This window comes from Phaethon aethereus (genome assembly GCF_964289735.1).
Source record: "Phaethon aethereus genome assembly, chromosome: 4".
Lineage (NCBI taxonomy): Eukaryota > Metazoa > Chordata > Aves > Phaethontiformes > Phaethontidae > Phaethon > Phaethon aethereus.
Genome location: NC_138578.1, coordinates 79,163,734 through 79,190,118, shown reverse-complemented (window position 1 = coordinate 79,190,118; position 26,385 = coordinate 79,163,734). Strand labels below are relative to the sequence as shown.

Genomic DNA, 26,385 nt, shown 5'->3' with positions numbered 1-26,385 from the left:
CAGCAGTTTATTTTTATCATCTCTTCAATTACACATTGTGTTCCTGAGACGAGTTTTTATTTTAGTTGTCAAGTCATGAGGCTTTTCAAAGCCAGAAAGCATTGGTGTTGGATCCTTTAGGGATCTTAAACACAGTCAGCAGCATTGTCTGGTAGCTCACCTAAATTTTCTCTTTGAATGAAGTGTGCCAAACGGTGTAAGAAGAGGTATTAGTCATAACATGCACACATTTACAAGATCGATCTTTTCCCTCCCTGTTTAGGTGAATCCCAACTTTGCTTAATGCTGTTTGCTTGTCTGTGACCCAGTTAGAGGAATAAAAAGTCTCATGTTAGAGAGAATTTTAATCATGCAGAAGATGTGGTTTTAGATCTTCACAGTAGTTCCAGAAATAATAACCAGAAACCTTCTGGATCTTTTGTGTGGCTTCATAATACACATCTGTGCCTTGGAGTCTGAGCAGGAATATTTTCTTTGAAGTGACTAATATACACGTACCACAAGTAGTCTTTAAATCCTAATGGGTAAGGTATCAGAATTTAATGTAGTTATGTTGTAGGATACTGCCCAAATGGACAGAGGTTCTGAAAAACCATTAAAATCTTCCACGTTAATCTGTGTCCTCAAAAACTGAGATTATGCGGATTGCAGTTGCTGACTGTTCTTGATGGGCACAGCCACTGTGGCTCCACAGTATTAGTTACGGTCTATCATGCTGATAATGAGTTTCTTAATAAGTCCCTTAGTACTCATTGGCAATGTCTCATACTTCCGAACTAGGGTCTCCTTGAAAATCTGAGTGTAATGGATGAAACGCCGCATCCTGGTGAAGAATTGCGCCCGCCGCAGCCGCCGCCCCCCCCCCCCCCCCCCCCCCGCCTTGTGTGTTTAAGAAAAAGTCAGGCAAGTTTTAAAAGAACAGTATACTTAAACATAAGAAACTCTGGAGAGGCGAAGTTAGATTTAACTGTCTGGAAAGGCAAAAGTGAAATGTGAGCTCTGATCTCAATAACTGCTGTCTGGGCTTTACAGAAGGATATTCTGGAGTAGTCATTAATTGTAAGAGAGTTCACATGCAGCCTCAGCTTTTCTTTTAAAACCAAATTCAGTCTTTTCATGTACAGAGTACAATTGATTCTGTGTTTAGCATTAAACTAGCTTTGGAAACAAACAAATAGTGAAGTAGAACTTCACCTACAATGCCACTGTCTTGAAACTATCACAGATAATCTGCAAAACTTGCACTTTAACCAGGACTGTCTCTTCAATAATGCTTCTCCTCGTATTTTCTACAGTTTGGATGAATTCTAATCTATCAACTAATTCTAATCTATAAATCATGAGCTTTAAAATGTTTTGCTTAAAGTGGAAGAAGTGTCACATGCTGAACTGTTAATTTTAACTAATAGTGAAATACAGATTTGATTTGAATGCCTGAAAGTTTTCTGTCTTCAGTATAACTTCGAAAAATAGGAATCTGGGATACAAAACCATAAAATAGGACACTGGAATATAAAGCAGTGTACTTGCTCATACAGCATTTCTGTTTCCATTTGTGATCTGCGTGTTTTGATAAAACTGTGGTTAAATGGTAGCCAACCTTCAATTTGATTATTTTAGGTATTTGGAAATAAGATGATAATTCCTTCCTTGGATGGGGACCTTTTCCAGTGGGATCGAGATCGAGAGAGCATGGAAGCAGTTCCTTTCACAGTTGAATCTCTTCTTGAGTCATCCTACAAATTTGGCGAGGATGTTGTCCTAGTTGGGGGAAAGTCTTTAACAACCTATGGGCTGAGCTCATACTCAGGGAAGGTAAGAACCTGAAAAGTCGCTTTGTATATGTGTGTTTCTAGCACTGTCTCGCAAATAGGTTACTCTTGAGATTTAAACTGCAGTACAGCTCAAGTATACAACTGCATGGCACAAAAGAGGAGAATCTGAGCTTCCCGGGCAACAAATGCAGCAGGCTGGAGTAGGGCTAACGGCTGGTGCAGTTAGATGGTATGGCTGAGCCCCTGGCTGCAATCTCTTCCTGCCTGTGAGCTCCTACTGTATGCCCTGTGCTGGCTTTAAGACTAGTCTCACCCTTTGCTAAGCTGATTCGGCTTGCTAACCCAACAGAAAACTGTTCACTTTTTATTGGATTTGTTTTGTGCTGGGTTAGCTGTAGCCAGCTCAGCAAGGGGTCAGGGAGTGCCAGAGCCAGCACAAGGGAAGGGACAGGGATTTTGTGACCAGAGGTGAGTGAGGGGGAAAAAAAAAGAGGGATGAGCCCTTTCTAACCGAGCTGGAAGATGAGTTCAGCTTTATGATATAGCTCTGCTTGAAGTAGATTTTGCTGTTAAGTTTACTGAACATCAAGAAAAGCTTTAGGTGACATACTTTTTGCACAACTAATTTCAGATTTTTCACAACTAATGAGGGATAGCTGGTTGAAAACTAGAGAAGAAAAGAAAAATATTCAACGTGCAGAAGTTTAAGACTTGTAGTTGTTGTCAGCAAGTTTACTATCTCCTAGAAGAAGTTCTCCTTACACTTAAAATCATATGCAAAGGTTAAGTTGAAAACTATTTGATATCTGACTAGTTCCGAAGGTACTTTTCTTCTGAAATCCACCGGGTAAAAGTTGTATATTTTTTAAAAACACAGAAGAAAAAAGGCTGGAAAAAGCACAGGAATTAATTGCATTATTCAGAGTCCTACAATTGACATTGCCCGCCCGGCCCCGCCCCCCCCCCAATGTTCAGATGTCATTAAAATTATTGGGAGATACTTTGTGTAGTGAAGAACAGACGTTTGCTAAATCAGAAACGTTGATGTATTTTAAAACAAACTGAATCTACTTTTTAAACTTAAAACTTCTAATCTTCCAATGTTTGTTTTCCACAAAATCGGGGTTTTTTTTTAATTTTGACCATACATTTTAATGTAGAACATTTCTATGGCATGGTGTAGAGGGATCACTACTGATAAAAGAGCATAGACCCAAAACAGGAGTTCATGAAATCATTTTGATTTCCTCATCGATAGCAGAGGGCACTGTGCACCAACAGACTGCTTCTCCCTCAGTGTTCAGGAAGTGGAAATTTTGGTTTCTGCTTTGATTTCTGCTTATGCTTACAGTAGCAAAGGTGCCTCAGACAGGAAATAGTTCCTGACTCTTCCTCATTAAGAGTTTGGGCAGTTTGTTGTCTTTGGCAGTACGATGTCAATTCAGACTTCCTGAAAGTGTGTTCAACTCACTCTTCAAAATACATATATATAATCCAAATTCTGTTTGGTATTGGGACTTGCAAAGCCTGTGTGACTGAGAGTTAAATAATGTCGTCTTTCCCCTTTAATAGCTGACAAGGCAAAGGGGGAAGGCTCTGTGGTATTTTATATAAATCAATAGTACTTCATTTGTAGCTGATAGAGTTATGCTGAGGCAAATATGACACAAAAGCAGAATTATGCTGTGGGCCTTGTAGGAATGATCTTTCAATGTCCATAGAAATAGTGGTATAGGAGAGAGCTAAGATTTCTTTCTGTTAGAAGCAGAAAAACATTCATAGTATATTCGAAAGGTAGTCAAAGATAACCCAAACTGTAGGCTTCCTAGAGCGTTCTGAAAATTGCTGTTCTGAAACACACTTATCTCTTAAATGTCACTTATCTCTTTTCAACATCTCTCAAGTTGAGCATCTAAAATCTTAGAGCTCCAAACAGCCTGTGTGTCAAAAATGTGTTGTAAGGATTGTTAGCTTTGAATATTGCTGTTGGGTTACGTTTGTTTGTCTTGATGTTCTTCAGAACTTCAAAGCATGTGTGATTCTCTTGCTTTGTCCCTTAGGTGAAGTACATCTGCTCAGCTATGGGCTGTCGCCGGTGGGATGATGATGAAACAGAACAGGAAGAGACGCTCTTACTGCACCGAACGCAGAAAACAGTCCGTGCTGTTGGACCACGCAGTGGCAATGAAAAGTAAGTGTAAGAATTGTTCAGAAAAAATCCAATAGAGATAAGTTCTTAATACGTAATGTTTTAAGGATTTGACCTCTCATTAGACTCCCTGCATGAGGGAGTTTAGATTGTTAACCAAAGGAATGCACTGGACTGTTGGCTAGGATCTAACCCCTTTGCTCTTCAGTGCTTTTGAAACATGTCTTGAACTTAAGTTTTATAGATGATTAGACAGAAAAGATATGTACACTTATTTATTCCCTGTAAATCAAATGAAAAGTACTTTTCTTGTCCTTGCATACCTCAAAAGAGTTTGTCACTGCTCTACTGCACAAGGCAAGTGTCACTAATGTTTGTTCCAGCTGATGATTTTTGTACAAAAGGAGACAGTTTAAAAGTGATCTTATGACTTACTGATTCACTTTTAAGTTCTTTACATACTCATGGTAACTGTCACTGTTTTGTTTCTTTCAACCTCGATGTCTTCAGCTTTAATTTTAATTTTATTTTAAAGTGTCTTCAGTCTTATTTTTAAAAAATTCCATTCTTAAATCTACTTTGTTCATTTTGTAACACGGTGGTCTGCTCTTTCTGGTTCAGTCTGTGACTTGCCTAATGCTGTCATGTTGAAGTTTTAATGCATCAAGATTTCTATAAAAATAGACATGCATTCCACACAAAAAACTCCAAATAAATCAAAACCCACTTCATAAAGTGCGGCTTTAAAAGGCTGGTTGCCATGCACAGATACAGTAACTGCTCAACAATGTAGTGGAGAACTAGTCATTCCCTGTTCCCCTGCTCCCTCTTCTGTTTGCAGCAGGATTTGACAGGTTGTGCATCTGTAGTGTAGCAGGGATAACCTGACTAGAACTCGAATGGATTAGTAGATCATCAGTCTTAAAAGAGAAAACTTGAATTCCATTGTTCTTGGGAGACTGATACTGGCAGGGAGAGGTATGTCATGAGAACATGCTTTTTCCTTTGTATGTCTCTTTCAAAGCATCACATGACACCTCGTGCACCTGCATCCCCCTGTCTTTGAAGTCAGAAACAGAGGTACCTTCCTGGTGGCGTGGTATTGTTGCTATGGAGTTTACAAGATAGCTCGTTATTATTAATCTAGAGAAAGAAAAGCTTTTAATAAACCAACTGAATTTATAAAATACATCAAACTTTCACAATAGGGGTGTAAATTCCCCTTAACTGTCTCCTTAAAGGAGACAGTTTTGGCTCCTGGCTCAAACTGGTCCTAAGAAACTTTGGGTACCCAAGTATACTGTTGAAAAAATATTTTCCCCTTCTTGCTGTTCTAGACGCAAACTTGCCATCCTTTGCCCTCTCTATCTTCTCTACAACATTGGGCTGTACCATGGCAGTAAGAAAAGAATTATCCTTTCCCTTTCTGAAAAGAATTTTCAGTTTCTGCCCTAATTTTTTGGTTCACAAAAATTAAAGAGTTTTTGGCTATGCAAGACATGTCTGTTCCTTACACAGTTGTCTTTTTTCGTTGTTAACCTATGGGACATGATCAGTCCTGGTTTTATGAAGTACTTGTCAAAGAGATCCTGTGTTATGTTGTGTGTGGGATTGAAACAAAAAAAATAGCGTTGTCCCTCCTCCAGCATGAAAAAACTTATGTTTCAGATTAAATCTCTTTTATTAATGAAGAAAAATACATCTTGTGTAGAATGCTGCTTCCTAAATGCTTTGTACTTGTTGCTTTCATCAGCTGTAGAACATTTTCCTACCTAAAGACACCCAGCTGTACTACTTGATGTTTTTAATTGCTCCCTCTATATACTAAACCTTTAATGCCATTGGCCCTACTTCACCAGCTGTTTTCTCAACTCACCCATCATGTTGGACACGATTTCTCAGTTTGTGTGGTTGGTATTCTGGATTAGCACTCCCCCTCCTGGTAGAGTTGTGTTCATCTGACAATCCAAGAATTTACTGTGAAAATATGGGCCAAATATAGGTAAATCAGTTTAAGAATCTTCTGGACAGAGGATTTGGGACTTCCTTGGAATATATAAGTTTTTTCTACAAAGTCTTTCTCTTTTTTCTTTAAGGTGGAATTTCAGTGTTGGTCACTTCGAGCTGCGCTATGTCCCAGATATTGAAACTAGAGCAGGATATATTGAAAGCAATTTTAAATCAAATATGAACAAAGAAGAAACAAAAATTATTTCAGATGTGGATGAGCAGGAAGCTATGATGAAAGATACGGTGATAAAGGTCTCAGTAGCTGACTGGAAGGTGATGGCTTTTAACAAACGAGGAGGACATCTGGAATGGGAATACCAGGTAGGGGAAAAGGCAGAATATTAAATGTTACAAAAGTAGAAGTTTTGCAGCATCGTAGGTGATGTCTTTCACCTTGGGTTTCAGGTGCTGCTCTTTGTAAAGAAGCACACATCTGCTTGCAATTTTTTAAACTGAAGTTCTGACTTTGAGCTGCTCCATCTGTTACAAAAACTAAAACACGGAATTTAAGCACAGTATTTGGCATTATTCTTATGTAATATCTAGTTAATACAACATTAATTTTCCAGTTACCTCTCTCTCCTTCAGTTTTGCACTCCAATTGCTTCTGCATGGCTGGTTAAGGATGGCAAAGTAATTCCAATCAGTCTGTTTGATGACACAAGTTACACTGCGAACAATGAAGTATTGGAAGATGAAGAAGATCTTGTGGAAGCTGCCAGAGGGGCCACAGAATCCAGTGTCTATTTGGGTGAGAGACTGACTGCAGCTTTTTCTGTAGTGAACGTTATCCTTTTCTCTGTTGACGTAGTAAAGCAGACCTTTGTACTGGTAGATGACAATAAAGAGGAGCTATAACATGTCCAGTCTGATATTCTGCATAATGTAGGCTGTTAAATTTAACCCACATTGCTTTGTAAAGCCACACATTCAAGGCTTCACTAAAATATATATCCCAGAAAGGCGCCTTCTCTTGATTTAAAGACTTTGAAAAAGGTAGAGATGTGTTCTCATCTCTTCCTAGTCTGCTCTGGTCATCTTTGCTGTTGTCATTCAAAGTCAGAGTTCTGTGTACCCATCTTAAATTCTGACAGTTACAAAAGGTATGGCAGAATTAATATCTATGACTGTTTATCCTAGACAGTGATAGTTAAAAAAATTGATTTTTTTTTCCTTTTTTTTCCTTTTTTCAAAACCAGAACATTTCAAAACCATAAATCTTTTCCTTTTTCGTTCTGAAATGTTCACTGCTGTGTAATTTAAGTACATTGGAGATGATTGAAAGTCTTGAAACTTTTAGAGATAGGTTTATAGCTAACAGGCCAGTCTTGTTGCTCAGTAAGCAGAGAGCCTCCAGCCTGCCAATTTGTGACATTCATTTTTTCCTCTACATCGATTACAGTAACTTACTGTGAAGAAATTTCAGTTAAGATTTTATGTAACTGAGTTTTCATTCAGCTGTCAGAATTTATTTTATGTAGTTTGTGACAATTTGAAGTAGAGCGGTCTCAGATCCTTCTTCCTCTCAGCTGTCTGTCTGTCTCTGGGAGGTAACGTGCTTTGGTTTTCTAAGACTTCATTTGCCTTAGCCTTTTTCTGTAAGTCTTTACACCTTGTACCATTCCTGTTAGTGGTTACACAGATAAAGAATAACACTAGGAAGAAGCCAGGTTGTTCCAGCCTTCCTGGTAATGTCAGTTGATGAGTAGTCTGTACCAGCATTAACAAGGGTAGAAGTTTGAAAGAACTCTTATCAATGCAAAGCCCAAGCTGCTTTCTGGCTCTTCAAAATTTCTGGCATTTTTCTGCAGCCTCAGCTCTCCAGCAGTGGAAATGAGATGTCCTGATCTCTTGCTTTTCTAGAACAAAGGGAACATATTACTTGACTTCAGCCAGCCCAGCAATCAGAGTCAGTATCTCAGATTCTCAGAATATAAAGAAATATTTTGAAAAATGTTGTTGACTGTGTATTTCAGTTGGGCAATTTTATGCTGAGGATGAAGAGAACGAAATCGTAAGACTAATATGCTCTCTGATTTATTATTCAGGTATGTACAGGGGCCAGCTGTATCTTCAGTCATCAGTCAGAATTTCTGAGAAATTCCCAACCAACCCAAAGGCTCTGGAATCCAGGAACGATAATGCAATTATTCCCCTTCCCAAAATCAAATGGAAACCTTTAATCCGTAAGTAACAATTCAGTTACTGTCCTAGCTCTGAAAAGACAGGACATCTTTGTGATTTCCAATATGTGTCAAATTAGTCTGATGTTTCCAGTTGTAAACCAGTTCTGGAACTATCTTTGTGCTTTATTAATTGTTAATTTTTTTCTAATTAGGTATTTAATATTTGCTTTCTTTTACTATGGATTTTTACAGGGTCTTTTTAAATAATGAAATGATGGTCGTCTTAACCAATTTTTTTCTACAAAAAAAAGGAAAAAGTTTTTTGCAGTGCTGTGAATATGAGTGAATTGACTTGTCCAAAATTAGTATTTTGGGGCGGGGGGAAGAGGTATTAACTAACAGTTACCTTAAAATACCCTTCTTAATGTTCCTTGCATTAATTTTCGTTCTCATGGTGTGGTCCAACAGACATTTTTGAAGATTATGCAATTGGACTTCTCATGAAATTCATACAGAATAGAATATTCACAGCAGTTCAGCTCAGAAAATTGTGTCTTTTCTATGCTTAGATTCTCCTTCCAGGACTCCAGTGTTGGTGGGATCTGATGAGTTCGATAAGTGTCTCAGCAATGACAAATATTCTCATGAAGAGTATAGTAATGGAGCACTTTCAGTTCTGCAGTATCCATATGGTAGGTGGAAGCCCCAGGTTTTGAAAAATTTAACGTAGTCAGGTTTACCCATTTATTATTTGTGAAATTTAATAGCTGGCCATTTGTTTGATCTTAAATATGTTTTGGTTTGGGGTTTTTTTGAACATTTAATGAACGAGGAATTTATTGCCCTGACTAGGATTTCCAAATTGTGATGTGTATACAATTAGTGCCACACAAAGCACTTCAGTAGCAATTTCTGGCACTCTGCAAAGGTACTGTTGTATTGACACTGATAGTTGGTCCGAGTGGAAAAAGCTTTTGAATTACTTTTTGTTTTTAACAATTTGCTAACAGTGCTAGAGACTCAGCCTGGCAGTATAAAGTTTTCCATGTGGAAGATATTCTGGTTTAAAACTATCAGTGGTCAGGCCTTCTGAGGTGGTAAACTTTGATTGCAGACCTAGTTGTGGTGGAGTCCACAACCTTGATTAACTGAATTTGCTTATGTGCCATTTAAAATCATGGGACATGCAAACAAAAATACCTTGTGTCTGTTGAGGAAACCTATTACTGAGAAGACAAAATTGTTTTGTAGTTACCTACAAGTAAATCTATGCCCTCTTTGTGTCTTTTATACACAGATAATGGTTATTACTTACCCTACTACAAGAGAGAGAGAAATAAACGTAGCACCCAGATCACTGTTAGATTTTTTGATGACACGAATTACAAGAACATTCGCAAAAAAGATCCTGTTCTTCTGCTTCACTGGTGGAAAGAAATTGTTGGCACCATTATATTTTGCATTGTGGCCACAACTTTTATTGTACGCAAACTTTTCCATCCCCATCCTTACAGCAGAGTAAGTATTTTTTTCTGAATCCTAAATACAGAAGGTATTATTCTAGCCTTTTCTTTTGGTTTAGAGTCAGCAATAAGTAGTATTAATAAGTTAATAACTAATGAGATAACACAATCAAACACCTAAATTTATTGTTTAATCTGTCTGTGAAGGCTGTCAGCTGCCATGTACAATTTGCTTAACTGCTTCAGCAAGCAGATTACACTCCTTCAACCATATCTGACGTCTTTGGAGGTATTTACACTGGAATTATTTAATGCCATATCTAGAGTACAAACTGGTCTCAAATACTTAAGGAGTTGAATTTGTTTGTTTGTCTCTTGTTCTTGTTTTGGTAACCCCTGTTAGCTACGGAAGGAATCTGAAACACAGTGTCAGACTGATAGTAAATATGAGCCCACTTGTGGAGACGTTAAAGAGAACAGCTGGAGTGACGTCAAGAACTCTGGATACGTGTCAAGGTGAGCTCAGTTCAACACAACATGTGCAGAGTTTTTAGTCAATGTGACAACTAACGCTATCTGGAGGAAAGAGTAAGTGTTCAGTTGTTCTTATCTACCCTAGTCCTGTGACTTTGCAGGACAATCAGCAACTGACATAAAGAACCCTGTCACCTCATTACCAACAGGAGATTGCAGTTACGATTAGTCTAAGCAATCCCAGAGAGTCTACAGGATACCTGTGATCAGTAATGTTGCGCTCGTATTTCCTGCTGATATGTGAAATGGAAGATTGATTCTTGACGTTCTTAATCAGTATTTACTCCCGCTGTCTCTTTGTTTATGAATTAAAGCAGAAAATGGCAATTGCAGATGGAATTAAAGCAGAAAATTGCAACTGCAGATGGAAATAGATCATGTTTTATATACTCTGCAGAATAAGCAGACTGTATTTGGACCAAACCTTTGTTGATGTTATGAAGGAATTGGTTAAGACAGAAGGTTGTATAGGGGCATGTCATGATACTCTGGAGAAAATGTGACCATTTCCTGTACATTTGTAGCTCCCTGAAAGCACGAACTGGAGTATTTAAAATGAGGAAGGATAAGAAAGGTAGTGAAATTTAAGAACAGTAATGTTTCAGAAGGGATGCTTAGAGGACTAGTTGCAGAATTAGTTATTTGGCATGGGGTTAAAGGCAAATCATGATTTAGAAAATACTTAGCTGTCACCACCTAGTTTGGGTATAGAAACTTGGGCTACTTACCCGTGGTCCATGATCCAGTAAGCATGCAACCTGATACTCTGAAAAGCTTCTTCAGTTTGTCATGTGCATGTCTAATGGATCTTGCTGGGTTGTGATAAACACTGAATACATGCATAATCAGCAACTGTCCAGTTAATAAGTAGGTAACCATCTGACTGCCTCGGTGTGTGAGCAGGCAAAAAAGACAAGAAATGCTTCCAGTAGTTCAGCGTGTTCTGCCTGTACAGAAATATTTCACTCTTAGTCATAAATGATTTTATTTTTCTATCTATATTAATACATTTTTCTCCTCCTTCCATTCTTCTGTCGCTTCCTCACACCTTTCTCCTCCTAGATATCTGACAGATTTTGAACCAATTCAGTGTCTGGGTCGTGGAGGTTTTGGAGTTGTTTTTGAAGCCAGAAATAAAGTAGACGACTGCAACTATGCTATCAAAAGGATCCGTTTACCGAACAGGTAATGAATGAGTTTGTTGAGATATAGAAGAGGCAATGAATGAACAGTGGGATCCCAACCTACACTGAACCATCTGTTCCTGAACTGATTTCCCAGATAGTACCTTAGGATGAATGACATACTTTTTAGTGGCGGGGGGGCTGACTTAGTTTTGGCATCGAGAATTTGGCATGTGTAGTCACAGCAGAAGGGTGACCTGCTTGGCTAAAACGCTTGTGTAGCAGCACCCTTGTAAGGATGCTGCGGCTATATGGGAACTCCTTTGATTTCCCTAATGAATAACAGCCTTTGGTAACAGGACCAGTTATTTGTAGCACTGTTAATTTGCTTCTCTCCTTCCTCTCCTTTCCTTTCCTACTCCACCTTCTCTTTCTTTTCTCTCTCCCTCACCAGCTTTTCTGACTCCATTTGTCCATTTGTTTCACTTTCTGGTCCCACAACCCCTACCTTTTCTTTCAGTCATAGGTGGTCAAGCCATGCTGCTGAATTACCCTACACAGAGCTTGCAGCACTTCCTTTTAGTGGGAGATGGGAGACACTGCTTCTGGAAATCTCAAGTTAGAACAGCAACAGGCAGGCCAGTAGAGGGAGGGGGTAAAGCTATGAAATCTAGAATTACTATTTTTTATGTGTTAAATAAGCGTGACTATTTAAGATTAAAGTTTTTTTCAGAAATTTAAGGTAGCCTGAATTCTTCTTTTCCAAGCATATGCAAACTCATTAAATAAACCCATCTGACTTCATTTGATCCAATTACGGTCTTATGAAGAGAGAATAATTACTTCAGCAAGATAGCAGGCTACTTGCTTTCCTGTCCATAGGTCAGAGATAGTCTTTGTGCAGTCTCCTTATGTTATGCCAATTAAAAAAGAAATACTAAGGTATTACTGTCTGTCTTCTTTTGTGTCAGTGTCTTCTACATCCCTGTAGAATATTGTTGTTTAGTGGTCTGTCTTTCTATCCTTGTAAACAGTTGAGAGCCAGATGAACCTTTTCTTCTCAGTTTTGCTGCCTGTAATTATTTGAAAAAGGATGACTAAATACTTAGCTGTTACGAGCGCATACTGCTCCCACACACTTCTAACCTAAAGGAGTTACTCTGAGGGATTTAAGACATATCTGTCTTTTGGTGTGAAGAGCAATACTACTGGCCTGGTTTATATTGGACTATCTTTGGTTAAATTCCTTTGCAGAAATTTCTATGCTATGTTGTTGCTTTATGTGACCTTGTCTATGTTTTTCTTCTCACCCCAAATCCTAGGGAGCTGGCTCGTGAAAAGGTGATGCGGGAAGTCAAGGCATTAGCTAAACTTGAGCATCCAGGTATTGTTCGGTATTTCAACGCATGGCTGGAAGCTCCACCTGAGAGATGGCAGGAGAAGATGGATGAACAGTGGTTAAAAGATGAAAGGTAACTCATGGGGGGCTTTTTAACAATTGAGTTTGAGATTGTACATCAACAGAACTGGAGAACTAGTAGATGATCCAGGAAGACGGAGAGGCTGTGTAGGAAAGAGATGGTTATTAACTTAGCCTGTCAACTTTTCAATGAACAAGGTACAAATATATCGCACTTGTGCATAATGTCTCTTGTTTAGTGGGTCGTCTGTTGTGTTGAGGTCCTTCTTTCAGCTTATGAAAGGTCTTGTAATTATTAATTTAACTTCTTTAATTGAATCTCTAATTGAATGGTTGGAAGGTTGGAGCACTGCTACTGTGATTCAGTTTTAAACTTTGGCATCTCTGTCGTCTTTGTTCCTTTCTGATGCTTTCCTGCTCTTTGTTTTGGTTTAGATGGATCTGATTCAGTACTCCAATGGTTGGATGAATTTATTTCAGCATAAATCTGCGAGGGATAATCAGAGTGGTGATATATAAAGCTTGGTAGAAGTAGGTTAAAAATGGAAAATTTAGATAAAGGAGTTAGAGGATATTAAGAGAAAGGAAAAAGTGGGTCTATTTAATGAATGAGGCCTAATACAAGACTATTTAGTGGTCTTATAATAACATCTTAACATGCCTAACAATTTTTAGAATATAGCGACCTTTATATTTCAGGCACCAGATTATCATTTTACAGCTGTAATTCTTCCAAGGCACTTTAAATAGTCATTGCAATGCATGTTCTAAACAACTGAATCTTTTCAAGCTGAAGATGAGTCTGATTGCACATTGGGAATCCAGGCAGTAGAGCTTGCTAAATTTTCCTTTTTCAACACTTGTCTCAATGAGAGAACCATTATCCTTACTAAGAAAAATGGAGGCTAAATCCTGGTTATTACTGATTGCCACGCTTGGGTAGTTATTTACCTTATAGTATGACACGGTTCTCTGAGGCAGCAGTTGTTTAAAACCTGGGCTTCTGAAAATGCATTTCTAGTGGAATGAAGTTCTGTAGTATTGATCTGTCAAATTTTGTTTTTCTAGTACTGATTGGCCACTCAGTTCTCCCAGTCCAATGGATGTCCCATCATTTAAGATCAGAACAGAGCCATTTTCTACAAAGGAACACATTGAAGTTATTGCCACTTCATCAGAGAGGGTAAGGTCTGTGGGAATACCCTGTGGTCAGACTGATTCATCTGGAAGCCAGTTTTCTCCTCTGGAATTTTCTGCCACGGACAACAGGGACTTACACCAGTCAGAAGATCCACTATTAAACCTTCAGGACAGTGTCCTTACAGGCTGTGATATAGAAGACAGTACTATCAACAATAATGAGCTCGGTCATTCCTTGGAAGTTTGTTCTTCAGCTGTTCCTGTTGTACAGCTGAGGGAAGGGACCTCCTCTTCTATTGTGTTTGAGGATTCTGGTTGTGGCAATGCTTCTAGTAAGGAAGGTAAAATTGATATTTCACATGATGAAAGCCTTTCTGAGGATAAGGCAAAAAGTACAAAGGAATCCGATAACAAGAAATCTGCTTCAGGAAGTCCCCTCTCTGTTTCTCCACCAAGGCCAACAAGTTTAAGCCTGGACCTTTCTAAAAATATTACAGAAAAAGTCAAGCCCACCTCTCCAAAGGTGTATCTTTACATCCAGATGCAGCTCTGCCGGAAAGAGAACCTTAAAGACTGGATGAGCAGAAGATGCCTGATAGAGGAGAGGGAAAGGACAGAGTGTCTGCAGATATTTCTGCAGATAGCTGAAGCGGTTGACTTTCTGCATAGCAAAGGATTAATGCACAGGGATCTCAAGGTTTGTATTCATACATTACTGTAGGAAATGGCGGGGGGGGGGTGTTTATTTATTGGCATGATTATCACTGAATGCCTGAACTTTCCAAATTCTGGTTATAACTGGTTATCTCACTGGCTGTGTCCTATAGGCAAACGTTTTCTGGTTTAGTACTGTAAGATTATTTTTGGAGCTATCATAACTTGAATTATCTGTGCCCAAAGTATCATACAAAAGTCTCTGGTGCTGTGAAATTCTTGAAACGTGTGGACTGACTCAAATGGCATCACAGAGTGTCTGTCCCTTCACTGCATTACGAACTTGAACATCAGCAATTCCAAATTTGACTGTTCCTAATGCAGCAGTGCCAGGCTGTTTAGCTCGGTGTCAAGTTCTGCTTCAAACTGACAGATCACGAGTGTGTGGATGCAGGTAAAATTCTTTGTATGTGGGAGTAATACAGCATTGGAGACAAACCCTGCTAAAATAGTTGACTCTTACTAGTGACCTCAGCAAGGGTGTTACGAAAGCTGAGTTAATGTCTGTACAATAATCTGGAGGTGCAGTATTCCAGGAAATAAACATTAATCATTCATTATTGCAATTAAAGTCTTCCTTACAGCAAGACTTCTTGTACCTGGCACAGATCAGCTGCATTTGTTTTATGGCGTTTTCAATTCAGGTTCTTTATACAGGGTTGTTGATTGCTGAGCCGTGTGGTAAAGAAAGCTGTTTTGGATCCTGTTCTACCACTTCAGGTGAAGCAGATGATTGGCAGCGTTAGGTTTTCGGTTGGACTCGATGATCTTAAAGGTTTTTTCCAACCTAACTGATTCTATGATTCTAATTCTGTTATTTTCTTTCTTCTTTCTATAGCAATACTGCATAAGAGCAGCAGTGTTACTCCTGGTTAGAGAAAGTAAAAATTAGGCATTGCTGCTCTAGGATTGAAATATAAACTGTCCCGGAGTTGAATTCTGAGTCAATGCTGACTATCATAACACAGCTTTCTGAAGGATTCATAATCTTTTTAATGTCTGATAACATGCAGCCAGTTAAGACTGGGAAAGGTGTTTTTTACCCCTGGCATTTAATGTAACTGAAGTCAGGAGTAACTTTTTGTACCTCTTCTTTAATTTTTGCTTCTGAGCCTACATTAATGCCTAATCTTGCTGGAGCTTCCAGAACTGGAAGTGTCAGGATGTGTTACCAAATACCAGAATTTAATTAAAGAGCCCAGCTGAAGTTTGTTTTATTATTATAAGCTCTGAGAAATGGATTGCTTTTGCCAAACTGTGGGGCGACAGTTCCTGTTTCTCTTTGCTTATTTGAGGAGTCATTAATACCTACTTCAGTGGAGTAAATACTGAAGTTGTTATAACCATTTTTGTAGCTTCTCAGATGGTAACCATTTGGTATCAGTAGAAACAAAAGAAAAAACTGCCATCTCAGATGTGACAGTAAAAGGGCATTCAAACTCAGTAACACTGAAAGGATTTGCCGAAGTTGGGAAAACTCATGAACCCATGCAAGTGTTTTCTTTCCCTGTCAGCATTAAGCAATTACCTTGAACCAGTTATCTGAAAAATCTTTAGTGCTTGAGAAACTGAACAGAAAAGTAATTAAATCCCTATACTAATGCTAGACTCGTTAATTAATAACCTTTCTTAACAATACTGTCAGTTGTAACTCTCTGCAGTCTTTACTGAGATCACTGTTCAGTAAAGCTTATGTAGATCTTCACTTAAAGTTGTATTAGTCTTGATCAGTGGTTGTGTAGCGTTTTGTTGGAACATCTTGAAAGTTCGGTATTGGCAGTAATTTGAACAAGAGATTTTATTTTGTTTGCTTGGTGTAAACAACTTGGAAAGGCTTTCCCTGAATGAACAACTTCCAGCGTCAGAAAACTTGCCATGTGTGTATATAGAGATTATTCTTGGATCCTGGAAGTTTATTTGTCTGCTATATGTTCATTTGGTCAAAACAATAGCCAGTATATTTTTTTTTTCTTCTATAGTTTTCAGAAGCTCCTTGGAACAGACATCACCTAATTTTGTAATTTGCCCAAGAGATTGGTCATGCCACCTGAAGTTTGTGTCAGCACTAAAAAACAAATAACCTGCGAAGCTATTTTGTCTCTGCTAGAGGCAGAGCTAACTGATAGCAGAGGCCAGTTCTTGCTCCCATTGGCACCAACAAAAACTCACTGACCTACGTAAAAATAAATTTGTGTGCATGCATATTAAAAAGATTGACGAAGATCTTTTAAATATTTAAATTAACAGTGCACCTTGAGATGCATTAATTAGGCTCCTACTAATCAGAGGTACCGTAATGACAAGATAGCAGGAATTTAGAGAGGCAAGTGGATAGGTCACAGTTCAGTGTACAGTGAAGTACAGAAAAAGAAGTCTGTCTGTCAGATGAATTTACTGTTATTCCCAGGATAAGCTGTCAGTCTTTTTGACAGCTCAAAAGAAATTAGGAGTTTCATAGAACTGCAAGAACAGTCTTAGATAGATTTTGCAGCGTTAATTGAATTAAACAGTAATCTTCCAGATGTGTGAGTAGCTTATTCGTATCTGTAAAAAAAAAAAAATGGGTAAGTCTTACTCTGATTGAAGAATCTAGAGAGAAATTTCTCTGTGCAGGTAGAAGGATAACTAAACTAGAGGGTGGTTGTATTCTTCTGGTTTAAATTAAAATTGTGTGCATCTGCCTTAGACTTCCTCTTTCTGAATGTGGTCTTGATGACTTATTTTTGCTGGCAGTTTGTGATAGCAGAGAGTCCATTCTCCTTAATTTGTAGAAACTATATGCCAGCCCATTCACAGACAGTCTGTTTTCAGCTGGAGAAGTACAAGAAGTAAAACTTTTTGTTAAGAAGAGTTTTGCTCTGTGAAGCAAGACAGATCTTGTTGACTTCTTGTGTGTGTGTTGGAGGAGGGGAATGGAGATCAAGGCAATGGGATACAATGGAGATGTCCGTGCATTGAGCATTAAAACTGATACAAAGATTTTTGACAACGTGGGCGTGCAGTCAGAGGACAGGTGCCATATAAATGCTTCAGAGAGAGTCTGAGCCACTATTTACAGGGTAGTAGCTTTTGTGCACTAAATGAGCTGTGATTCTGAAGGGCATAACATTCATTATAGGAAAATATAGCAGGAGGTAAGACCTGGCTCAGAAGGTGGTTTTAGAGGCAGGATGTGGGCACTGTGGAACTAACAAATTATATCTAACTAATGCTGTAGTGCTTATCTCAGAGCTGTCTGTTGTTGGGGAAAAAAAAACTAAACCACCCCAAAAACAAGAGGCCTTCTTTCTATCTTGTTTCTCTCTTGCACAGAGTGGGTTTGTCTTTAACTGAGGAAGTTGGATGGTCAGCTTTGTAGTCCTTTAATCTTGTGGAAAAATACTGTTCTGTGCCTGTTTGCTGCCTCCTGTTTCAGGGTTTATGTCAACAGAGCATGGACCATGCTTCTTCCAGCCCTGAAGGTCCAGGAGCTCTGAGAGGAGCTTGCCTAGCACCAGCTGCCTCTTTACCATGCCTCAGCCCCTTCCCCATACATAATCCTGCTGCTTCTTCCCTCTTGCAGGATCAGTCTGTTCTTCCCCCAAAACTCTGTCTTTATTTGTAACTGAGGTGTAGCTGTCATGTTTCAAAGAAATAACAATTCATTTAGCATGTGCTATTCTATCAGCCACAACGCAGGTCTCTTGAGAAACCGTAGGGGATATGTACCATTAGCAAGGGGGCATCTCAGTTCCAGCCTCCTTTTATCAGTAGGTTAAGCCATGGATGGTGGTACCTGGCAAACAAGCTAAAGGAGAGTTAAGCCAGATCATCACTGTTCCTGCTCTTGCAAATTGCAGAGTTCTTAAGCTTCTACCAAAAATAAACTTTTAATTTTGTTATGCAAAGTTATTCCCACAGTTAAACCAGACAGTACCAACCGAAAAGCAGACCTTGTTCTCAGACTTTCAGTGTATCTATAATTTAATGTTAAGATGACGTGCTACATGCCGGTTAATAATATCGTGAACAAGTTTAGCACTCGGAGATTAGATTAAAAAAGTATGAGAGTCAGAACTCAGCATCTGGTGTGCATTTTCCATATGATGGAGAGCTGGATAACTTATCTGTGCTGTTCCCCACAGCTGTTGACTTTTGTGTATGTTACTCAGCAGACCTACGTAGAGTTAGTAAACCTCTACTGAAAGGCAAGAAATGAGCAGTCTTGAGTTTCAGAAAGGGAGACTATTTAATGCAGGAGTAATTCCTTTTTCCTGACTAGCTAAGATTCTTAGCTGGTTCTGCTCATCTGATGTTTAAATGAGCATTTTTAGCCTTGACAGCATGGCTTATCTGAATTAGAACAACGTGTTGTATCCACTGAAACACAGAGATTTTTTTATTACTTACATCTTTTTTTCTTTTCACCTGTTTGTTTTGTAGCCTTCCAATATATTTTTCACAATGGATGACATAGTAAAAGTTGGGGATTTTGGACTGGTAACTGCTATGGACCAAGATGAGGAGGAGGAATCAGTACTTACCCCAATGCCAGCTTATGCCAGGCACACAGGACAAGTAGGGACGAAACTCTACATGAGCCCAGAACAGGTTTGTGCTCTCTGCTCTAAAGCTGTACCTGTCAGTGCCTGGAAGACATCTGAATTCCCAGGAGCTCAAAGATCAGGCACTCTTTCTACTAAATTGTTACAATCAAGTTACTTAAATCTTTTCTCATCAAAGTAGAGTTTTAGCTAAGTTGAATTTCAAAATTAATATTTTAATATATATTTAGCAAAAAGTGGCTAATGATTCATACTTAGATGCATTCATTTATCTTGCTTTTAATGTAGTAGAAAGATAACTATAATATTAAAGTTAATTTAGCAAGGACACACTGTTGTGCATAAGGCTTAAGTAAGTTGAAACATTTTACATTACAATTGTGTCTGCAAAGAAGAGCTGGTGATCAGGACCTCGCTGACCCATGCTCATTTGATGAAATTTGCTGATGTGCTTGTCCTTTAGTTTTCAGCTCTTCACAGGGCTAATCACTTCCATATGTTGACTTGAAAGGGGGTTGTTTACATTGTACATAATTACATACACTGAGGGCTTAATTGACCTAACCCTAATTTTGAATTTTCAGATCTGTGGGAACACCTATTCGCACAAAGTGGATATCTTTTCTTTGGGATTGATTCTCTTTGAGCTGCTTTACCCTTTCAGCACACAGATGGAGAGGGTCAGGGTACGTATGGTATTGGATTATGGTCAGTTTGATCGTTTCTTTAAAATAGCTATTTGCTAGGTGAAACACTTGCAAGAGGTTCCTCTCAGTTTTGAAAAAGCCTTGCAATTAGGAGCACAACTTCTTTATCAGCCTTGTACAGACCCCCTGAATCACTGAAAATAAATTGCAGTCTTCCTAATGTGTGCAGTTTAATTGAGGCCTTAATTTCTTTACAAAGCTCCTCTGTTGTCAAGCCAAGTAAGAGAAACTATTGAACTAGGGTATCCAAGAACTCAAGCAACAAATATAGCTTGTGACTTTAAGCCTTCCAGCTTGTTTTTCATTCAAGAATTGGAATCACGCTGTGCATTTTTATCATTTCTTCCTTCATTCGCATCTGCAGTGCTTTTTCATCCAAAGCACTTGGTGAAAAATTGGTGTTCCTTTTCCTATAGTAAGTCTTAGCTGAGTCTCACTCAGCTTCAAGCACAATCTTCCCAGTAACTGATGACTTTCTTTACATCAGCTGTGAATTTGGGCGGTTTGATGGTGTATAATAACTCTTCCTTGCTGGTAAAATGCATGCAAGGTCCACCTTGCTCAGAAACAAGTTCATAGAGAACTGAGGCTACAGACAGAAAGGTTTTTCCTCTTGTATATGGTGACTAGTGACCTATGCAGGAAAGAAATCGTCGTTGTAACCTGTATTTATCATTTATATGTGCTTGGGGTGTTTAAATTCTCATATGAAGATGGATCATTTTTAGCAGAGATGTAAGAAGCAGCTTGAACAACACCATGAATGCAGCCTGACTGAATGCTTCACCTATGCTGATGTTGCATGCTCTGCCTTTTCGTGGTACAAGAGAGCATAGTCTAGAGGAGGAATGACAGTGCTTAACTCAAACCCCTTGCACTGGAACCTGTTTCAATTTCCCTAAGTAAAATCAGTTTTACTGAGACACGTACCCAATAAAGAGCTATGCTGGATTCTCAAGATCTGCAGCAGTGACTACAAGCTTTGCCCTTCCAGCTTCTGTCCTGACTATAGAAGCAAAGCAAGTAATCAGAGTGAATCCTAAATTGCATTGTTTTTCTACTTACAAGGGTAAAAAGAGTGCCCTAACTTTCCACGATTTTCACTGTCATTCCACTCTTTTTGATAAAATCAAATTGTCAAGTTCTGGAGTTTAGCTACTGTAGTATTTGTTTCCAAGTTGTTATGCTGAAGTTTTCGTTGGCATTAAGCCAAGCAGTAGCACTACTTGCTGAAGCAAAACATGCTCTGCCTGACCAGGTAGCCCAGCAAATTCTAGGAATCTCTGACAAATGGCTGGAAAAATCCCCAGAGGAGGAATGTGAGAGCTGCCTTTGTCTCAAGCTGTTAGTCTGTGGCAGTGCAGTTTATTTCCAAGTTAGATGTTTGAAAACAGATCACTGAATTGATAGAGAAAGAGAACAATTATTTCAAGCATTTTAGTATAATAAAAACTCAGTTCTCTTGAACAGGAGTTTGATTATTGCCCATCACTATTAACTGGTCAGTTTATACTTTCAGTGGAGTAATAATGATTTGAATTTTGTTTTAACTTTAGAATTCTTGTATTTTGTGCTCAAACTTTTGCAAAAGGAGGTCCTTCCTAAAAGAAATGAAGCGCTAAATATTGCCCTTCTGCACTAAAAACTTGGTGAAGTGGGTCATGGATTGCTGGAAATTACAGAACTTAAATTCATAAGGTAGCTTGCTGCAAATAATTGTGTGCCTGAACGTGGGGAAATCCCTGTCACTAGATGGAGCCCATGTGCTTCTTATGGAAGAAACACTGGAGGAGACCAGCTACCTTGTAAGGCCACAGAAATAAGCAACATGAACTGCTTTTGGAACTGCTGATAGTTAGTCCATAAACATTAAATAAAGACTAATGCTTACGTTGTTAAGACAGAGCCAGTCATTTCATGTGTCTTAATACTGGTGTAGGTGGTCTTGGGGGTTATGGGTGGTGCACAGATTCGTTGACTTTGAGCCAAAGTGAGAAAGTACAAGTTTGTGTATCTGGCTGGTTTAAAACTGCAGAGATGAGAATTCTTGTAACATGAATCCTAGTGCAGCCTGTATACCTCGGGAAGCAGCAACTTGCCTATTTAAGTACGTTGTGATTTTTTTTAACTGCTAAAGCAAGACTTTAGACCAAGTTTTTTTCCATCAGGCTGAGTTGTTTGCATAGTATGCATATTTTTGAAAAATAATAGAGTGATACTATTGAAGAATGGTGTTTTGGAGAAGTTACATTTTTTTCCTTAATATTTTTGCAGACCTTAAGTGATGTTAGAAATCTGAAGTTTCCACCTCTGTTCACTCAGAAATATGCAAAAGAGGTAAGTACATCTGATGTTGTTAATTGTAGCTTTATCTTTAATAATTGTAGCTTTTTTCTTTGCTTTCCAATTGCTTTGCAAGTAAACATGAAAAAAAAAAAGAGAGCTTTCATGTTAAGACGCATTTCTTTATCCATGTACTTCTTACTATCTTTCATAGCTATAACATTATAGTAACATGGAGGCTGATTTTTTTTTTTTTCCACACAGTTTCCCTCCTGTAACTATACAATATTACCTGGCTTCCCTTTGTCACTTCATATCATTCATTTCACATGCATCCTGACATGATTTTTTGCAACAACTCCATATTCACAAAGAGAAAATGCAGAGTTCTGGACAGGTAAAGGGGAGACTGCAGGTAGCACCATGGCTGTATGGGATTTCGCTCCAGGAACTGCATCTCTCAAGTGGCAAGCCATATGAGCAGATTGTGCTGTGTTATTGTTAGTCAGATCTTTAAAGTGATATGGTTGCAGATAAAGAGGAGGTGATGTACAAAACCTCTCCAGTAAAAATCTGAGATGTTTCAGATTTTCACGGTAGATTCAGACCAGCAGCTAAAGGAGACCAGGCTTTCTTGCCTTACAGCTGCAAGTGACTTACAGCTGCAAGTGACTTACAGCTGCAAGTGACTTACAGCTGCAAGTGATGTGCTGTGCTTAGCTGGAGCAGGACACTGTAATTCTGATTAAATTTCAGACAAATATTCGAACTATGTGTATATTTAAAGGAAAACCTGTAATTCACTGTGAAAAATTATTGTGTGGCTTCAAACATGAAGCTAAAAATTACTCATAAATTATATTTTCTGTGTTTTAAAATTCTTTTGATTGTAAATTAATGTAAAGGTTTTATAACTCTACTGAATCTTGGGACAGATTTGATTTGCCAAATTGATTGTAGTCCTTGACAGTAAAGACAGTTTAATGGATGCAGAGTGATGCATTTTCAAATGTTTAATGCACTTCTACCTACTGCTCCAAAGCACTAATACCCAAATTACTCAGAAAGCAACTGGGCACATTTTCCACTTATTCATACAGCCACAGTTGAAGTCAATTGAAGAATTTATTAATTGGTTCATGTAGCACATGTCATGTTTTCTTTTAGTACACCATGGTGAAGGACATGCTCTCTCCAAGTCCCACGGAAAGACCTGAGGCTGCAGCAATCATAGAAAATCCTGTATTTGAAGACTTGGAACTCCCACCAAAACCAGTGCTTAGGCAAAGGTCACGGACAATGAGTTTATCAGGAAATAAGCATTCAAGACAACCAAGCAAATAATTATCCTCAGGATCACTTCTTCCACTCGGCAGGATTTACAGGGATTGTTCAGCAGAAGGATCCTATGATGCAGAATGTCTGTCTTGGAAATAGTTTACTTAAACTTTTTTTGCCATGGTTAATGCATAAGACGTGTTGGACAGATTTGCGTTTACTTTGACAGCCAACGAAAGCCAGTAACCACACTTTCCACATTCCATTTTTCCTACCTTAATTCTCCTAGGCGGATGGGTCCAGCTACTGTGCTTACCAATGTTGTGCTCCATTACCGTTTTTGGGGGTTTGTTGGGTTTTTTTGAAGCTTGTAAATGTCAGCTTGCTGGGTAAGTGAGAGATCTGTAACATGTAAATAGAATTAAAATACCGTATTTTTATAGAGCAAATTACAGTCTCTAAGCCTAGTGAGTGTCTATCCGGATCGCTTGCTCTTTGGTGAAATGAAGATGATTTTGAAATGAACTATGACTCCATTTTTGTCCCTGGTGGGTTAACTGGGAATCTGCACTATTTTTAAAGCAAAAAAGTACCACAGTTGTACATACTGTCACTCTCCATAGCCAGTCATTAGAGGAAATCATTTCATACTTCTGCACTATAGTAGATCTTAGGGAATGCATTTTATACAGATAAACCCGTAGAGAAGGAAAAAGAGCTTTTTGCCATTAAAAAGGGGGTTTTATAGGCAGTGGTTGGAAGAGCCATAGTAAAAATTATATACGAAAATGTTGTGATTCTGAAAATTTAAACCTAATGAAGTCATACGTGTCGTATGTAATCTTGTAGATTTGTACTTTTTAAAAAATCAACTGGTAGGCATTTGTGTAATCTGCTAATTTAACTGCCTAATGCCATGCTTTTATTTCTCATTGTAAATACGTTATTTTTATTTATAAAATACAGAATCAATCCATTTGGGTTGGTGGTGTACAGAATGCACTTGCTGTAATTGAGTGCATTAATTATTGTGACTTCTTTCAAGTCTAAATGATTTAATAAACTTTTTATTTATAAAAAAAAAATAGTAGTTGTTTCTGTTCAAAGCCTGCACAAGTGCAGCCTTGTGCAGTTGGAACAGGAGGACGGGCAGTGCATTTCTGTAACCTGCTTTGCTTTCCACAGTGCACAAGATGATGCAAAGATGAATATGCTGCTTGGAAGGGAGTTCCTGTCTGAAGAAAGAAGGGAATTGAACTCTCTAAACAGAGCAGATTATGGAGGCAATCTCTAACTGTTAACGGAGAGGGAAGAAGGGATAATTCTTACGTTATTAGACCTGTTTTTCTATAAATGTATTTTCCTGTTTTACAGGCTTAAATCTGTTAAGATCTTAGTCTCTGAAACCAATTTCTTAAAAATATGTTGGATTCAGATCCTTCTGGGGATCACTGTACTGTGGTGCAGCACTATGACTAGCAGTTAAACCTGCTGACACTGCAGCCTTATGATAAGGCAGAATTGGATTACAAAAATTGTCTTCCTTGTGCTCTTGGATAACTCTCCTAGATACTGGCTTGTCCAGCTGAAGCCAGAATGCTGCAGTGAATATTTGGTCAGAAACAGAACTCTTATCGAGTTTAACTTGGGTAAAAGAGGAGACAGTTAAGTGTGTCTTCTTCCCTCGGATTTCCCTGTTAGCATCAGCTATAAAGGCACAGTTAAGTGGCCACGTCTGAAGCCTCCTCTAGCTTCCCTGTCAGTTCCATGATTACAGATGGAGCACAGGAAATGAACAAGGTATTTTTAACTTGCTGGATGTAAGTAGCTGCCTATTCCAAGGGCTCTGCAGCATTCCAGTACCAAAGATGGCATATATGTCACACTATGTATTCTGGGATGTTACACTTACCCTCAAAGACTTATGCAAATCCTACCCTGTGCGGTGCGTGCCCAGCTGCAAAAGCACCCGGCCACGTTCAGCTCTTAACTGCCTGTGTCAGTGAGTCTTTGCTTCTTTTAGCACTGGGTGCTGGATTGTGCTGTTTCTGTCTTTGCTGCTTTTGCTCCAGGGTTTGACTAAGGAAGTCTTTCCCCTAACCAGAGAGGTTTTCCTCTGAACTCAGGTCCTGCCTGCAAGTGCTCATTTCCCTGCCTCTGGCAGCCCTACTTGCTCTACCCCACCAGTGGGGGAAGAGGATGCTGCACTATGAAATACCCACTTGGGCCTCAACACCCCCATCAGCTCCAGGACTTATACCAGCTCTTTAGACCAGGCTACCCAAAGGGATGCACCTCCCATGTTGTTTTTCTTCTTTTAGTCAGGCTTTAATCATACTACACTTCCCTGTTCCATCCCTGTCCTGCTGCCAGATGATGTTCTTCGGTCAACTCTGACCATGGTTAGTGAACCATGGTCAACCATGACTGAAAGACCAAAGGCCTTTGGTCTAATGTGCATTTGCTTTATGTTCACATCCTGGAAGCGAAAACAATGAATGCAGGCTCTGCACAGGCGACAGCAGCAGCTTTCCACCCTGTCTGTGAGTCTACATGACAGCCTTGGTGGCAGGAACATTTGATGGCTCACTGACAAGTTTATTTGCCTTTTTTTCAGTTTACCGACCAGCTATCAGACTGTCTCAGGTCTTCCTATGGGCATGGAAATCAGTATGTACCTTCCTGCCAACTATTTTTGCAGAGGGACACCTGAACACAGAGGCTAACACAGCTGCCAGCCTACAGCCTGGCAAAAGGGAGCGCTGGTCTGGGGCTCGAAGGCATGTGCAGCACTGTGCTCCTAGCCTGTTTTTTCAGAGAATGTTGCCTATCCCTCGGCTCCCTCCCCACCGTAGTTCATGGGGCTGAAACACAGTTCCTTGTCCTATCAAAATGAACTGGGTGGCAGAAGCAAGAATCCTGCCCCGTCCACTTTTGTGCCCACTGGACCTAGCTGCTTCCCCCAGAATGAGGGCAGTGTTGTGGGGTTATTCCCCTCACTGCTTCTGTGTTATTTCTGGAGTCGTAGGAGCTGGGAGACCCAACCCACATCATGAAGAGTCATTTGACAGGAGTACTAGTGTTGCAACCCCAGGTCAGGGTTGTTTCTTCTACCAGG

At 39.1% G+C, this 26,385-nt stretch overlaps 1 protein-coding gene across 1 annotated transcript; it reads left to right on the top strand.

The window, feature by feature from the left end:
- Positions 1–1,620: 1,620 nt before the first annotated feature.
- Positions 1,621–23,333, top strand: EIF2AK3 (eukaryotic translation initiation factor 2 alpha kinase 3; the record flags this gene model as incomplete). The annotated part of the gene is made up of 15 exons (XM_081999633.1): positions 1,621–1,815; positions 3,836–3,966; positions 6,021–6,255; positions 6,523–6,685; positions 7,983–8,120; positions 8,630–8,752; positions 9,358–9,578; positions 9,927–10,039; positions 11,120–11,242; positions 12,504–12,653; positions 13,670–14,438; positions 18,878–19,045; positions 19,584–19,685; positions 21,981–22,043; positions 23,157–23,333. Exons 1-15 carry the CDS (start codon positions 1,636–1,638, stop codon positions 23,331–23,333), a joined length of 2,856 nt encoding a protein of 951 aa, XP_081855759.1. The 5' UTR covers positions 1,621–1,635.
- Between the last annotated feature and the right edge of the window lie 3,052 nt (positions 23,334–26,385).